The sequence below is a fragment of the Glycine soja genome, chromosome 8, assembly GCF_004193775.1.
Source record: "Glycine soja cultivar W05 chromosome 8, ASM419377v2, whole genome shotgun sequence".
In the NCBI taxonomy this organism is placed as follows: Eukaryota; Viridiplantae; Streptophyta; class Magnoliopsida; order Fabales; family Fabaceae; genus Glycine; species Glycine soja.
In genome coordinates, this window is record NC_041009.1 from 30,782,303 (window position 1) to 30,797,784 (window position 15,482).

Consider the following 15,482-nt stretch of genomic DNA (forward strand, 5'->3'; position numbering starts at 1 on the left):
GTCTTATGCGCCCAAAGAGCATCATCCAGCTTGGTGCTCCAATCCTTTTTGTTTGGTTGCACAATCTTCTCCAAGATCCTTTTTATCTCCCTGTTTGAAATCTCAGCCTGCCCATTAGTTTGGGGGTGGTAAGGTGTGGAAATTTTGTGCACGACCCCATACTTTTTGAGCAAGGCATACATGGATCTATTACAAATAATGGGTGCCTTGATCACTAAAAATGGCTCTAGGGACTCCAAACTTGCAAAATAGATTAGATATAACAAAATCCACAACAACCTTAGCATCGTTAGTTCTGGTGGCTTTGGCTTCCACCCATTTTGAAACATAATCAACATCAAGGAGAATATAAACAAAACCAAAAGAGATAGGGAAAGGCCCCATAAAGTCTATACCCCAGACATTAAACACCTCACAGAACAACAAGGGTTGTTGAGGCATTTGTTGTCTCCATGAAAGTGAGCCACCTGCTCTCTGACAAGGCTCACAAGTGCTACAGATTCTCCATGCATCCATGAAGATGGTAGGCCAATAGAAACCGCAGTCAAGCACCTTGCGAGTTGTCCTTTGTATGCCAAGATGACCACCTGGTGCGGAAGAATGACAGAATTGCAGGACCGAGTCAATCTCATTGTCTGGAATGCATCTCCTAATAACCTGGTCACTGCAAAACTTCCACAAATAGGGGTCATCCCAAATATAATGCTTAGCATCACTCTTAATTTTATCAGTTTGAGCTTTAGATGCTAAGGGAGGAAAAACAGAAGCAACCAAATAATTCACAATATTAGTAAACCAAGGAGTGGGGAAGGAATCAGAAATATTATACAGAATGTACAAATGGTCATCCAGAAAATCATCCCGAATGGGTGAGTCCTCATACGCATGCTCAATCCTACTCAGGTGGTCAACCACGAGGTTCTATGCACCGCCCCGATCACGGATCTCCAAATCAAACTCTTAGAGCCAAAGCATCCACTTGATCAATTTAGGCTTTGATTCATCCTTCTTCAATAGATACTTCAGAGTTGCATGGTCTGTATAAACAATAACACGAGTACCAAGCAAATATGAATGAAATTTCTCAAGAAGAAAAACTATCGCTAATAGCTCCTTCTATGTGGTAGTGTAATTTGCTTGGGCAGCATCCAAAGTTCTGGAAGCATAGTAGATCACCTGAGGCAGCTTGTCAATCTTTTGAGCAAGGATAGCCCCCAATGCATAATTGGATGCATCGCACATCAGCTCAAATGGGGCTGTCCAATCAGGTGCCTGAATGATAGGGGTGGTAGTCAACGTACGCTTGAGGCAATCAAAAGCCTCTTTGCACCGGTCATCAAAATCAAACTCCACCTCATTTTGCAGCAGATTGAATAGTGGAAGGGCCACTTTGCTAAAGTCCTTGATAAAGCGCCTATAAAACCCTGCATGGCCAAGAAAAGAATGAACCTCTCGCACGCAAGAGGGGTAAGGCAATTGTGAAATAACAACTATCTTTGCAGGGTCTACCTCTATGCCCCTACTGGAATGATAAGCCTTAAAACTATACCTTGTTCTACCATGAAGTAACATTTTACAAAATTCAGCACAAGGTTAGTTTCAATGCATCTATTAAGAACTCTATCTAGACTATCCAAACATGCATCAAAAGAGGATCCATAAATAGTAAAATAATCCATAAACACCTCTATGAAACTCTCTAAAAAGTCACTGAAAATGCTAAGCATACATCGCTGGAAGGTACCAAGGGTGTTGCATAGGTCACAGGGCATCCTTCTATAGGCAAAAGTGCCAAAGGGACAGATGAATATGGTTTTTTCTTGATCCTCAGGAGTAATATGAATTTGTAAATAACCAGAAAAACCATTAAGAAAATATTAATGAGACTTACCTGCCAAGCGCTCAAGCATTTGATCAATGAATGGCAAGGGAAAATGATTTTTTCTGGTTGCATGGTTCAACCTCCTATAATCAATGCAAACTCGCCTGTTGTTTTGCACTCTTGTGGGGGTAAGCTCATCCCTCTCATTCTTGATCACTGTTATGCATGTCTTCTTAGGAACCACTTGGACTAGACTCACTCACTGGCTGTCAGAAATGGGGTAGATGATTCCAGCTTGCAAGAGCTTGGTCACCTCCTTTTTCACCACATCTAGAATGATGGGGTTGAGTCGCTGTTGTGGCTGCCTCACTGGCTTAGCTCCATCCTCTAAAAGTATCCTATTCATGCAGGTAGATGGGCTAATACCAGGAATGTCTGCTAAAGTCCATCCAATGGCTTTCTTGTGCTTCTTGAGTACTAGCAACAACTTCTCCTCTTGCTCAACAGCAAGGGAGGCAGAGATGATCACTGGAAATTTTTCCTTGTCCTCCAAGTAAGCATATTTGAGGTTTACTAGTAAGGGCTTCAACTCTGGTGTGGGTGGTAGCTGAACAGTGGGATGAACCAGGGTAGGAGAAGAAGAGGAGGGTTCCTCGGCCTGTACCTCATAAAGCAAGTCAGAAGTATATGTACTTCTTGCAACATGGTTAGTGCATTCTGACTCTAAAAAATCAACATCAAGAGGTACAACACCCAGAAAATCAGAACCAGACTCAAATTCAAATTTACTCTCAGCATAAAAATCAAATACAGGATCAAATTCAAACTCAGATTCAGATTCAATGCATGAGGAATGAAAAGTATGCAGATCAGATAAAAATGGATGTTTCCTACCATGAAGAGAATCAAAATCAAATATATAATCATCAACAATCTGATGAAGTATCTCAGCACGAAAAACAGAATGATCCTCAAATGGATGTTTCATGGCATCAAGAATGTTAAAATGAACAACAATATCACCAAATTCCATAGACAATGTGCCAGCATAAACATCTATCTTGGTTCGAGTTGTTTTCATAAATGGCCTGCCTAAAATAATTGGAACTGAACCATGGGAAAATCCCTCTCCCATATCAAGAACATAAAAATCAGCAAGAAAAATAAGTTCACCAACACGAACCAACACATCCTCTATGAAACCTGTGGGGTGATCAACACTTCTATTTGCCAATTGAATCACCACACCCGTAGATTTCAAATGTCTAAGAGATAAAGAATTGAAAATGGACAGAGGCATGACACTAACTGATGCTCCTAGATCTAGCCTGGCATTCTCAAATTTGATGTTCCCAATAATGCAAGCTATATAGAAAGTACCTGGGTCCTTACATTTCTCAGGAATGTGAGGAACAGATTTACCTATCAATGCTGACACATTTCTGCCCATGCTAATCCTTTCATTGCCCTTGAGCCTCCTTTTGTGGGTGCACAGCTCCTTTAGAAACTTGACATATCTTGGAATTTGCTTGATGGCATCTAGCAGAGGTATGTTCACCTCTACTTTCTTGAAGGTCTCCAAGATCTCCTTATCAACTTCTTCCATCTTTTTGTTTGGAATTGCTCTAGGTGGAAATGGAAGAGGGATAGGAGGCTGCTGCAAGTCAGAACTACTCGAAGAAAGTCCACCTGCATGAAAATTTTTGTTAGCTCCCTCATGATCAGGAAGCTTTCTCTTTTGTGCAGCTAGCTCATCCTCTTTTTCAGGTGTAGAATGAAGCTTGACAGGTTCAGGTGCAGGTGCTGCTACTGGTGGAGGCACTTCAATTTGCTTGCCAGACCTCAAGGTGATGGCACTCACATTTTTCGGATTCTGCACAGTTTGTGAAGACAATTTGTCAGAATTTTGGGACTGAGTAGCCATCTGCCCCATCTGATTTGTTAGACTCTGAATGGAGGCTCTTGTCTCTTGCTGAAATTGCATATTCTGGATGGTCATTTGCCTCACTAACTCCTCTAAGGAAGGTTGAGAAGGGGCCTTAGTTGCTTGTTGTCTTTGTTGTTGTTGCTGCATTGGAGGAGGAACATATGGCCTGCTTGTACCAGCATCATTCTAGAAGGGAAGGACAGGCTGTTGTTGTTGTTGTTGTTGTTGTTGTTGTTGTGGAGGATTTGCCCATCTCAGATTTGGATGATTCCTCCAACCTAGAGTGTATCTATTGCTTGAAAGATCATAATTAATCTGTTGTTGTTGATTTTTCTACTGAGGGGATCTATTATAAATGTTTGCAGCATAGGCTTCAGGTTGCTCATTGACTCCAGATTGCTGCAAAGAAGGACAGAGATTTGTATGGTGATCAGCAAAAGAACATAGACCACAGACTCTTGCAACAGTAACAGGTGCAGATGCAGATTTCTGATTTATGGCAAGCTAAGTTACTAGGTTGACCAAGGCATCAAGTTTTCCCTCAAGCTTCTTATTTTCAGCAGATGAATATGAATCTGTGGCCACATCATGGACTCCTCTAAGGACAATAGCATCATTTCTTGCACTGAATTGTTGGGAGTTGGAAGCCATCTTCTCAATTAGATTCCTAGCCTCAACAGGAGTCATATCACCAAGAGCTCCACCACTGGTAGCATCAATCATACTCCTCTCCATGTTACTAAGTCCCTCATAGAAATATTGCAAAAGGAGTTGCTCAGAAATCTGGTGGTGAGGACAGCTTGCACATAATTTCTTGAATCTTTCCCAATACTTATACAAGCTCTCTCCACTATGTTGCCTGATGCCTGAAATGTCTTTTTTGATGGCAGTGGTCCTAGATGTAGGGAAGAATTTCTCCAAGAACTCCCTCTTAAGGTCATCCCAGCTGGTAATGGACCTGGGAGCAAGGTAGTACAGCCAATCTTTCGCCACTGCCTCCAGAGAATAAGGAAAAGCCTTTAGAAAGATATGATTTTCCTGAACATCAGGGGGTTTCATGGTGGAACAGACAATATGGAACTCCTTAAGATGCTTATGAGGATCTTCACCTGTAAGACCATGAAACTTGGGCAGCAAATGTATTAGTCCAGTCTTGAGAACATATGGAACATCCTCATTAGGATATTGAATGCACAAGCTTTCATAAGTGAAGTTAGGTGCAGCCATCTCCCTAAGAGTCCTCTCACGGGGTGGAGATTGAGCCATGTTCTTAGTATGAAAATTAGCATCCAAATGCTCAAAATCAGAATGTTCAGAATCACCAGCAACAGAATGCTCAGAATGCACCGAATGCTCAGAATACTCAGAATGCTCAAAATGATCAAGATGCACACTATGCCTAACTAATCTATGAAAGGTTCTATCTATTTCAGGATCAAAGGGTTGTAAATCACCTGGATTTCCCCTAGTCATGCACTATATGCAGCAAATCATGTATTTCTCAAACAAGCACCACGGGTAAAAAGGGGGTAAAACTAGGGGTAAAACTACAACTATACTCAAACGATATCCAAATGAGCTGAAAATTTGTGAGCAACACCCTAAAATCATGAAAAGATAGCACATAAATTTTTAAACAAAAATTCAAAGTCTAACTATGAAAATGCCTAAGAAAAGTTTAGAAAAATAGGACAATAATACTTTAAAAAAAAACTTAGTAAATAGCTAATTTCTTAAGCGCTGAGAACTGCAACCAGCGCTAGCTGGTTGGGGCGGCATGGGAAATTTTTTCTACCCCAAATGCATATATAATAATAGTCATTACGATAACAGGAGCAAAAGTTATGGCCGTTTTGAGTTTTGCTAAAAACAAGTTCCCAAATTTTTTGTATCTCTCAAATTCAGCCACACCAAGTGCTTCTGGTATTTTTCACACAAAATATGGATCAAAAGAGACTACCACACAAAAAATCAGCCAAAAATAACAACTCTAGCTATCAAAACAAAAATCACTAATTAATTAGCAAAATTCGACACTGTTCATAGCACTATTCACAACACTCTTCACCTTTGAACAGGGGGGAACCACAAAATTTCACCCCTAAACAGGGGACAAGACCAAAAAACAAAACAGAACACTACACAACACTACACACCTAAAACACACACAAACAACACTAAACAACAAAACTACACACAAGACAACTAAACACTGCAAATTAATCACATAACACAGATTTTATAAAAACACACAGAAACAAACACAAAGACACAAAAAACATAATTATGAACCTTTGGACCACTACTCCCCGGCAACAACGCCAAATTTGATCGGAGCCACACCCGAATCAAATAAACATTAAAATGCAGTATCTAGGAAGTGATCCTAGGTCGTCTCCCAGTGAGCAATGATCAAACAAATGTTCATAACATATAATAATAAAATAGTAATGAAATGGGGGGGGGGTTTGTTTGTTTTTGTAATTTAAACAACAAGCAAACTTGAATTAAAAAAATAACAGAACTAAAACATGTTGTTTCCCCTTGATTCAAATGCAAGTCTCTTATCCTAGGTTACGAGAATTTATTCCTAATCAGTTCAACCACTTAATCCAACCCGAAATTAATTTACTAAGCGAAAATTAACACAAGGTTGTCATTATGTGATTAAGCAACACATACACCAATTAATCCCTCTCACATGTCCATTAAGCATGAATGTTAATTAAGCACAGAGACAATTAATCAAGCATTAAGCATGCATGGATTAATATCAGCAACAAATACAGAATAATTGGTGAAGGGGCAAACGGATCAGAATTTAATATTAATAACAAAACCTCAAAGAGAGCTATGCTTAATCCTCAAGAGAAAACAACACTAGAGATTCAACCTTCCATTAACAGCAGAAACGAAAAGGAAATCAAAGGCAGATAATGAACTGAAATTAGAAGGCAAATAATGAACTGAAATTAGAAGACAGAAATGAAAACGAAACTGGAATTAAAAGCAGAAAACGAAACAGGAATTAAAAGCAGAAAACAAAAATGGAGTTGCTACGTGAATAGTACCATGTGTGTGAACAGTAACACTGAAAACTAAAAATGAAACCCTACATTCTCTCTACGTGAACAGTAACCGGACCACCCTTAAAACCCTAGCAGCTGGGCTCACTAAATGTCACTAGGCCCCAAAGCTTACAAATCTGGTTTTTGGGCCTAATAAGGTCTGGTGGCCCAATTACAAAAATACAACCCAAAAATGAAATAAAATAAAACTGGACGACAAATAAAATTATCTGCTCTCTTCAAGTCCAAGCCGGTTCAGCCCAATTCCGGATCCAAGCCCAATTGCTTATAATTCTCCTGAAATTAAATTAAAACACAGAATTAGTCAAGTAGGCCTAAATGATAAAACTGCAAAATTAATTTGACAATTAAGGCTAATCAGTAATTGGAATGGTGACAGAAAGGGGTAAGAAATAGGAGAAAATAATGACACATCAAATAACCTCAAGCCCAAGAGGTGTGGCAATGCTAACAAGTGTCTTTTTACAAAAGAGGAAATATGGAGGTTGCCTAAGAGGGGAAGTTTCTTTAATGTTTGTCTTTATTGTAAAATGACTTTCCTTCTTAGCTAACCTCTGGGAGGAGAGACTTACCTTCTTACACTCCTCCTTAACCATTAAAGGTTGTCCTTCTTCTTGTGGGTAGATTTCTTCACTATATTCTTCCCCTTTTGCTTCTTCACTTTCACTAGAGGAAGGTGAAGTAGTAGCCTCATCTTGGCTACTATAAATGTCTTGGCCCCTCATAATCATGGTTTTCTTAGGGCATTGAGAAGTAACGTGTCCTCTTCCAAGACATTTAAAGCACTTCATGGAGCTAGTCTTCTCTTGCATACTAGCCTTAAGGGGTTGCTTTACTATTGTCTTCCCCTTATCATCTTTGGGTTTAGAAGGTGTCGCCCCTAAGATGCCTTGACCTTGGTCTTTCTTTGGATAAGAGTGAGAGCCTGTTAGTCGGTTAATACGACTAACTTTTGTGTAAAAAAATGTTGTAAATTGTATACAACTCCTTCCATTTATGGTTCTTTTTGTAATATTGTAATTACTTCTTGTCAATACAGGTATTCAGTACTTAGTATCCCAATTTTGTGCATTTAATGATCCTTCCATCTCAATTTCAGGTGAAATAGGCAAGATTGGTGAAGTGTAGAAATTGTCAACTCGTTAAGCCAATACATCCGCTGAGCGAGCAATCCACTAAGCGCGACCACTATTGGCTGAGCACAGAGAAGAATCTGGAAGAAGGATGAGCTATACAGACGTGCTAAGCGAGTGTCAACTCGCTAAGCGCACCGCCTGCAATCCTCCATGCTGAGCGAGAAGACTAGCGCTAAGCCAAAAGCCACTTATGCGCGCTAAGTGATCCATCTCGTGCTAAGCGCGCGGCCACCAGCAAGATTGCCTATTTAAAGCTGAAATCTCGAATTTGGGAGGAGGTGAGCTTTTTATAGAGTTAGCTTTTGGTTTTGGCTTTGGAGAGATTGAGAGATAGCTGAGCTTGACGAGGAAGCCATCTTGCGGAGCTTTGGATGAGATCTTGAGTGATTGTGAGATTTCTAGAGGTGGAGGAGACATCCCCACTACTTGTACTTCTTCAGTCTTTCATTTTCTCTTTTCATTATTGTAAAAGAAGCTTCCCTGCTATGGAGAGCTAAATCCTCATTTGGTTCTTCCTATGGGATACTTGATGTAAATAATTTCATATTTATCTAATGATGTTTTGTGTGTTCACTGTGCTATCAGTACTCAATTCTAGTGTGCCTTTTCCTTGATCACGTAACTGCATGCTTAGTTAGGGTCACTCAACATTGGGAAATGGTGTGATCCTTAGAACTTGATAGGACAGGGCTAGCTTATTATATTTTCACGAGACATCGGGGTACGATAACTTAGTTTTTGGTATGTTATGTCTTAATGCGGTTCTGGTTAAGTTTAGTCCAACAAGAGATATCTGAGGACGACGCTTGATTAGGATTAGGCTAAACATGCGCGAGACATCAGGGTTTAGTAGTCCAAGAGACAACATAGAACACAAGAACATTGTTAGGTAGAGAACATCCTTAATAACATCAGTCCACCCTGTAGGAAGACCAACAAGTTGTCTATCTGTCTTTACACACCGCTACTCACCTCTACTTGCTTTTGAATAGTTTAGTTTACATACTTTTCCATACCACACACCAACCTTTTATCACAAGACACCTATTTACTGAACCACAGCTTTACCAAGTAAAACAAGTTCCCCGAGAGTTTGATACTTGGTATTCACTTACCGTTTCATACTACTTGAGCGATCCGGTGCACTTGTCGGTCGTCGAACAAGTTTATGGCGTCGTTTCCAGGGAACTTTCTATTTGGAAAGTTTAGTTCAATTCTTTAAGTTTCTAATTGTTATTCTTTTATTACTTATGAATATTTGTTTTCGTTCATATTCGTTTTCTTCTTGAATTGGATAACCATTGTTTCTGTCAATATTTTGTATGCATAGATCTCCTACAAGTAATCTAGTTCCTCTGGACTTGGAAATTGAAGCCACTTTAAGAAGGAACCAAGCCGAAAGGAGAAGGAAATTGTTGCAAGATAGGACAGTAGTGTCCATTTTAGAGGAAGAAGCTCAATCCTCTGATTCTGTATCATCTTATTCACCTTCATCAAGGGAATCCACTACAGATTTACCAGAAGCCTCTGTCATGGCTGAAGAACATCAACACAGGGTTACCCTTGAAGATTACTCTAGTAGTTCTGTGTCGCAATTCTTTACAAGTATTGCATGGCCAGAAGTCCAAGCACACAATATAAACTATCCTTATTCTTTGATTCATCTTATACAGGGGAACCTATTTCATGGATTACCAAACGAGGACCCCTATGCACACTTAGCAACATACATAGAGATTTGTAACACCGTCAAGATTGCAGAAGTACCGGATGATGCCATCAGACTCAAATTATTTTCATTTTCGTTGGCAAGAGAAGCTAAGAAGTGGCTCCATTCATTCAAAGGCAACGGTTTGAAGACGTGGGAGGAAGTTGTTGAAAAATTTTAGAAGAAATACTTTCCCGAGTCAAAGACTGCAGAGGGGAAGGTTGCTATTTCATCATTCCACCAATTCCTTGATGAGTCCTTGAGTGCGGCATTGGAGAGATTTCGTGGTTTGTTATGAAAGACTCCCACTCATGGATTCTCTGAGCCAATTCAGTTGAACATGTTTATAGATGGGCTGAGACTATAAACCAAGCAGTTGTTAGATGCTTCAACATAAGGGAAGATAAAGCTAAATTGATTGAGAATATGTCTGCTAGTGATCATGCTATCTTGCGTGATAGAGTGTATCAACCCACCAAGAAAAGCTTATTGGAGTTATCAACACTTAGTAAGTTGCCAACTAAACTATCTACTAGTCAACCTTCACATTCTTTTGTTTTGCAGGTTGCAGGTTGTACCATCTGTGGTGGTGCTCATCAATCAGGCCATTGCATTTCCATTGAAGAGCATAATTAGGAAGTTAATTATATGGGAAATCAGCAGAGGCAAGGGTACAACCAAGGAGGATTCTCAGGTTTCTAGCAAGGTCCCTACAATCAGCAAGGTCAATGGAGATCACACCCTGGTAATCAATTCAATAAGGACTAAGGTGAACCTTCCAACAAGCCACCTCAACAAGGGCCTAATCTTTTTCAAAGGGCTACCAAGCTGGAGGAGACCCTAGCTCAGTTCATGCAAGTGACCATGTCCAATCATAAGAGCACTAAGTCAGCCTTGAAAAATCTTGAGATCCAGGTAGGTCAACTGGCTAAGCAGATAGCTAAGAAGTTATCCAACAACTTTGGAGCAAATACTAAGAAGAATCCCAAAGAAGAGTGCAAAGTTGTTATGACAAGAAGCAGGAAGCTTGTGGCAGATGAGGATGAGGATACTGTTGCTTAAAAGGAACAAGTTGCTTTGAAGGACACTACTGATAAAAAGAATGATGAGGTAAAAGATAAGAGGAGTCCGTGGAGAGAAAAACAAATAATTATCAATGAAAAAGAAATAGAGGGAGGAAAACAAAAAGAAAAAGAAGAAAAAGAAAAATTTGAAAAAAAATAAAGAAGAGGAAAAAAGTAAGAGTGACAAAGCAAGAGACAAGAGAAAAGAAACAACTTCAAATGAGGGGAAGGAAGTGGCATATCCTTTGGTACCTTCCAAGAAAGATAAGGAATGCCACTTGGCAAGATTCCTAGACATTTTCAGGAAACTGGAGATAACAATGCCCTTTGGAGAAGCTCTACAACAGATGCCACTCTACTCCAAGTTTTTAAAAGACATGTTGACAAAGAAGCACAAGTACATTCACCAGGAAAATATAGTTGTGGAGGGTAATTGTAGTGCTGTGATCCAGAAAATCCTTCCACCGAAGCACAAAGACCCTGGGAGTTTGACCATTCCTTGTTCAATAGGTGAAGTCACAGTGGGAAAAGCTCTCATTGACTTGGGAGCCAGTACCAATCTGATGCCACTCTCTATGTGCAGAAGATTGGGAGAGTTGGAAATCATGCCTACCAGAATGACTTTACAATTGGCTGACCGCTCCATTACCAGACCATATGGGGTAATTGAAGGCATTCTGGACAGAGTAAAACATTTTACCTTCCCAGCAGACTTTGTTGTAATGGATATCAATGAAGATAATGACATTCCCTTAATCTTGGGAAGGCCATTTATGTTAACTGCAAGCTGTGTAGTTGATATGGGAAGAAAGAAATTGGAATTGGGCTTTGAAGATCAGATGATCAATTTTGATTTATTTGAAGAAGACAAGCCTGTGCCATACCAAAATGTTTGCTTGCAAGTGAAGGAGGTTGAAAAGGAAGTCCTGAAGGTGAGGGCCAAATATGATATCACCCATTGAGGTATATGTGTTAAGCTAATGACGTTAAAAGAGTGTTTCCTGGGAGGCAACCCAGTTCTGATTTCTTTCACTTTGTTTTTCTTGCATTGCATAAGTTGGAACTTGCTTATAAATGATTAAAAAAGGGGAATATCAGCTTGTATTGAATTATAGATATTGGGGTTTGTTTTAAACTTTATGAGGAAGTGTACTGAAAATAACTTAGAAAAATTTTCTTGAAAACAGTCTACTTGCTCAGCGTATAACTCATGCTGATTGCATCACTTCCATGTGCTAAGCGAGTATTACTTGCGCTGAGCGCTCCAACCCCTATTTCTCAAGCTGATGGCACGCTAAGTGGGCCATGAGTGAGCTATGCCCAATTCGGTTCGGTCTGCATTGGGCTAAGCGAGTGTCTGACTCACTAAGCGCATCATGCTTGCTCGCTAAGCACAGTATACCTGCACTGAGCCCTGCTTCAATTCGGCCAATTCATGGGTTTAATTGAGCTAAGCACGGCCAATTCGTTGTGGCCTGAATTGCGCTAAGCGAGAAGCTACTCGCTAAGCGCATGCACCCCTCTATATACAAAATGCATTATATCTGCTGAGCCGGTCTTGAGCCTGGCTTAGCGAGAGTTGCAGGAATTGACGTCTGTATATCTCGCTAAGCGCGCATTGTTGTGAGCTAAGCCCAGCTAAAAAAAATTAATTTGAATTTCAATTTAGTCCCAACGCGTCGGCCCGCTAAGCGAGAATTTTGAAAAACCAAACGTTTCTCTCACTCGCTTAGCGTACAGACTCGCTAAGCGAGTCTATCGAAAATGGCATAAGTTAAGTGTAACAACAGTTACACTTACACTTAGCCAATATTACGAAGCAAATTCCTGCAACCTCTCTCCCTAAAAAAAAAATTTCACATTGCATCTTGAGCTTCCATCTTGCATTCTTCTGCAAACATATTGTGAACATCTTCAATTCAAGTAAGTTCCTGACTTTCCTTATGCTTTTTCTATTGTTAATACTTTAGGATAGAAAAACTTAGGTTAAACAATTTGATTTTTAGGGTTAGATTGTCAATAGAATAGTTAAAAATTAGGACTTTGTTAGGAGTTCAATGTGTAGGAAGTTTAGACAATGTTGCATGTCAGATAGAGGCTTATTAGAGGCCTAAAAGAAGAAGTTGAAAAACTTCTTCTTCTGTGTTTTTTCTGGAAAACACGATGATCTCACTAAACACGTCTGATGCGCTAAGCGAGTTCATCAAATCTGTTGAATTTATGCATTTCCAGACAAACTCGCTAAGCCAGCATGTTTGTGCTAAGCGAGTTCATCTTTTTGTTGAATGTTCATCTTCTATATGAACATTGTGGCTAAGTGACACCTGTGTGAGCTAAGCCAATGAAAACTCCAGTGCTGACAAACTTGTGGCTAAGCGAGTGCTATCTCGCTAAGCCCAGGTACCTTAGACAAATTTTTTATTGTTGCCTCGCGCTAAGCCTAGCTTATCTCAACTAAGCGCAATTCGTTGTGGCAGTTATTGGGCTAAGCGAGTCTGATTCGCTAAGCCCACATAACTTAGGTAAAATTCTGAAATTTTGCTCGTGCTAAGCGTCGCCATGTTGGGCTAAGCCCTATTCAATGCGGTTTGAATAAGGCTAAGTGAGTCGTGCTCGCTAAGCGCATGTGTGAAGAAAATTTGCTCTGGGCTAAGTGAGTGTCTATCTCGCTAAGCCGATTATGCAGAACAAAAATTTTATGTCATAACTCGCTAAGCGTGCCCCTGTTGCACTAAGCTGGTGAGTTATTTTTCTGAAGGCGCGCTAAGCGAGTTTCTTCTCGCTAAGCGCACACTGTCAATTTGTTTTATTTTCTGTTTTCAAATTTTAATAAACTCTGGTCTAATAAATTGATGTTCTTCTCATTACATATGGCATCTAGGAAGAGAAAGAGCTCAGCTTCCAGACCTCAAGCTCAATATGACACTAGGCGATTCCATTCTTTGGACGCTTGGAACAGATACATGGATAACATTCTCGGTCGGAATATCCTTCCGGAGAGAAATGTGCAGATTTATCATACTAAGTTTGACGATTTTAAAGTGGAGTTGGAGAGGCGTAATCTACACAAACACCTCACCAACCTCCAAGAAGGAAGCATTGATGTGGCGATCGTCAAAGAATTCTACGCCAACTTGTACAACTTGGAGGATCAATCACCCAAGCAAGCCAAAGTAAGTGGACATCTCATTAAAATTGATGCAGACAGCTTCAATGATTTTCTTGAGACACCAGTAGTCCTATATGAGGGGGAGTCTCTACCCACTTATTCCAGATTCTGCAGGTTGAGGACTAACCATCAAGAGATAGAGGCTAGATTATGTATTCCCCGCAAGGGTTTTGTGCTGAATGTTGAAGGTCAACCATGGAAGCTCCTTAAAAAGGACTTGACCACATTAGCTCAAACATGGAGTGTCCTATCTTACTCCATCCTAGCTCCCACATCCCACACCTCAGATTTAAACATGGATAGAGCTAGGTTGGTTTATGGCTTGGTAACCCACATGGATATGAACATTGTATTCTCTATGTCAAGCTAATTACAAACGAGTTTTTACTCTACCATTCTTGGCTCCAACAAGTATTCTCTATGTCACTTCTTGCTTACTGTTAATCTCCTCCTGAGATTAAGAACACTTAAGTATTATTTGATCACTAAGTCACTCTTAGTTTTCCAAACAACAATTTGATTGAATACAAGATTCATAACTCTCAAAGAGAGAATGTGCAAATAAGTTCGAATTCAATTGATAACTTTGCTAAGCAAAGGATGAAACTTTCAAAGTTTTGTATATTTGAGCGTCCAACACTTTTTCAACAGAGTCTCAACACTTGTAAAATATGAATGAATTCTTATGCTTTGTGTTGTTTCTTGAGGTTGCTTTTATAGGCTTTAATAAACTATCCATTGTGGGATCGAGGCCTTCCTTAAATAATTTTACTATCATAGCTTGTCTCTTCTACCACGTGGCAGCTTGTTGAGGAGAGAGAAGGGACAAAGGTACTATGATTTTTGTAGCTCTCTACTCCACTACTTGTACGATTGATATTGTCATTAATGACATTCTCTTTGTCTCTGCCTTTGTACACTTGAAATTCAAATGTTAGAATAACATCATAGTTATACATCAAGAGGGAAAATACAAATGTAGTATGAGCAAATCATCCTCGAGATGCTTTCACATGCAGGCAAGGTTGTTTGGACATTAACTAACTGAATATAAATCATTGTGTAAGTTAGTTATGTCCTTTTGGATGTGTAAAGACACTTAGTACATAAGTACTGGTTTTCACAAACCATTGGACACTTATTTAAAAATAACACATTGGACGTTGGATAATATTGTTAATAAAACAAGTTCCATTAGCCGATTGGACAATAACTTGTAAAAACATAAGGATAGGGATTTTTACCGTATGAGTTTATCTCAAGTATGTCCTATCTCACTTCATATAAATTATTAGTCTATCAACAATTTATATCTTTGTTATCATCAAAATTATGGGCATTTTTGGATAGTTTAGATCTAACATGTTGGACCATCCAATTCTAACAAGAGATTTGCCTCAATGAAGTTGCACTTCATCACAACAAATCTATAAAGCTAAAGACCTTGGAGTTAAGACAAACTCGTCATAGTGAGTCACCCATTCCCCTAGTGAGCAAGGCTTAAAATACATGAAGATCAAGTGTAGAAGTCCTTAGTGTATAAATTCAATTTTGTTGCAACGAAAAT

The 15,482-nt window shown here is 39.6% G+C and overlaps 1 protein-coding gene and 1 non-coding gene across 2 annotated transcripts; both read left to right on the top strand.

The window, feature by feature from the left end:
- The first annotated feature begins 4,530 nt into the window (after positions 1-4,530).
- LOC114424798 lies at positions 4,531-4,637 on the top strand. Its single transcript, XR_003669098.1, has one exon. It is a non-coding gene; the product is annotated as a small nucleolar RNA R71 (small nucleolar RNA).
- A 6,429-nt stretch (positions 4,638-11,066) lies between these two features.
- Positions 11,067-11,708, top strand: LOC114424085. Its single transcript, XM_028390951.1, has one exon. The coding sequence runs from the start codon at positions 11,067-11,069 to the stop codon at positions 11,706-11,708; it is 642 nt and encodes a 213-aa protein (XP_028246752.1).
- Positions 11,709-15,482: the final 3,774 nt, after the last annotated feature.

Excerpts from the sequence above, each read along its gene's own strand:
- LOC114424085 (XM_028390951.1), top strand. The coding sequence starts at position 11,067 with ATGCCCTTTGGAGAAGCTCTACAACAGATGCCACTCTACTCCAAGTTT.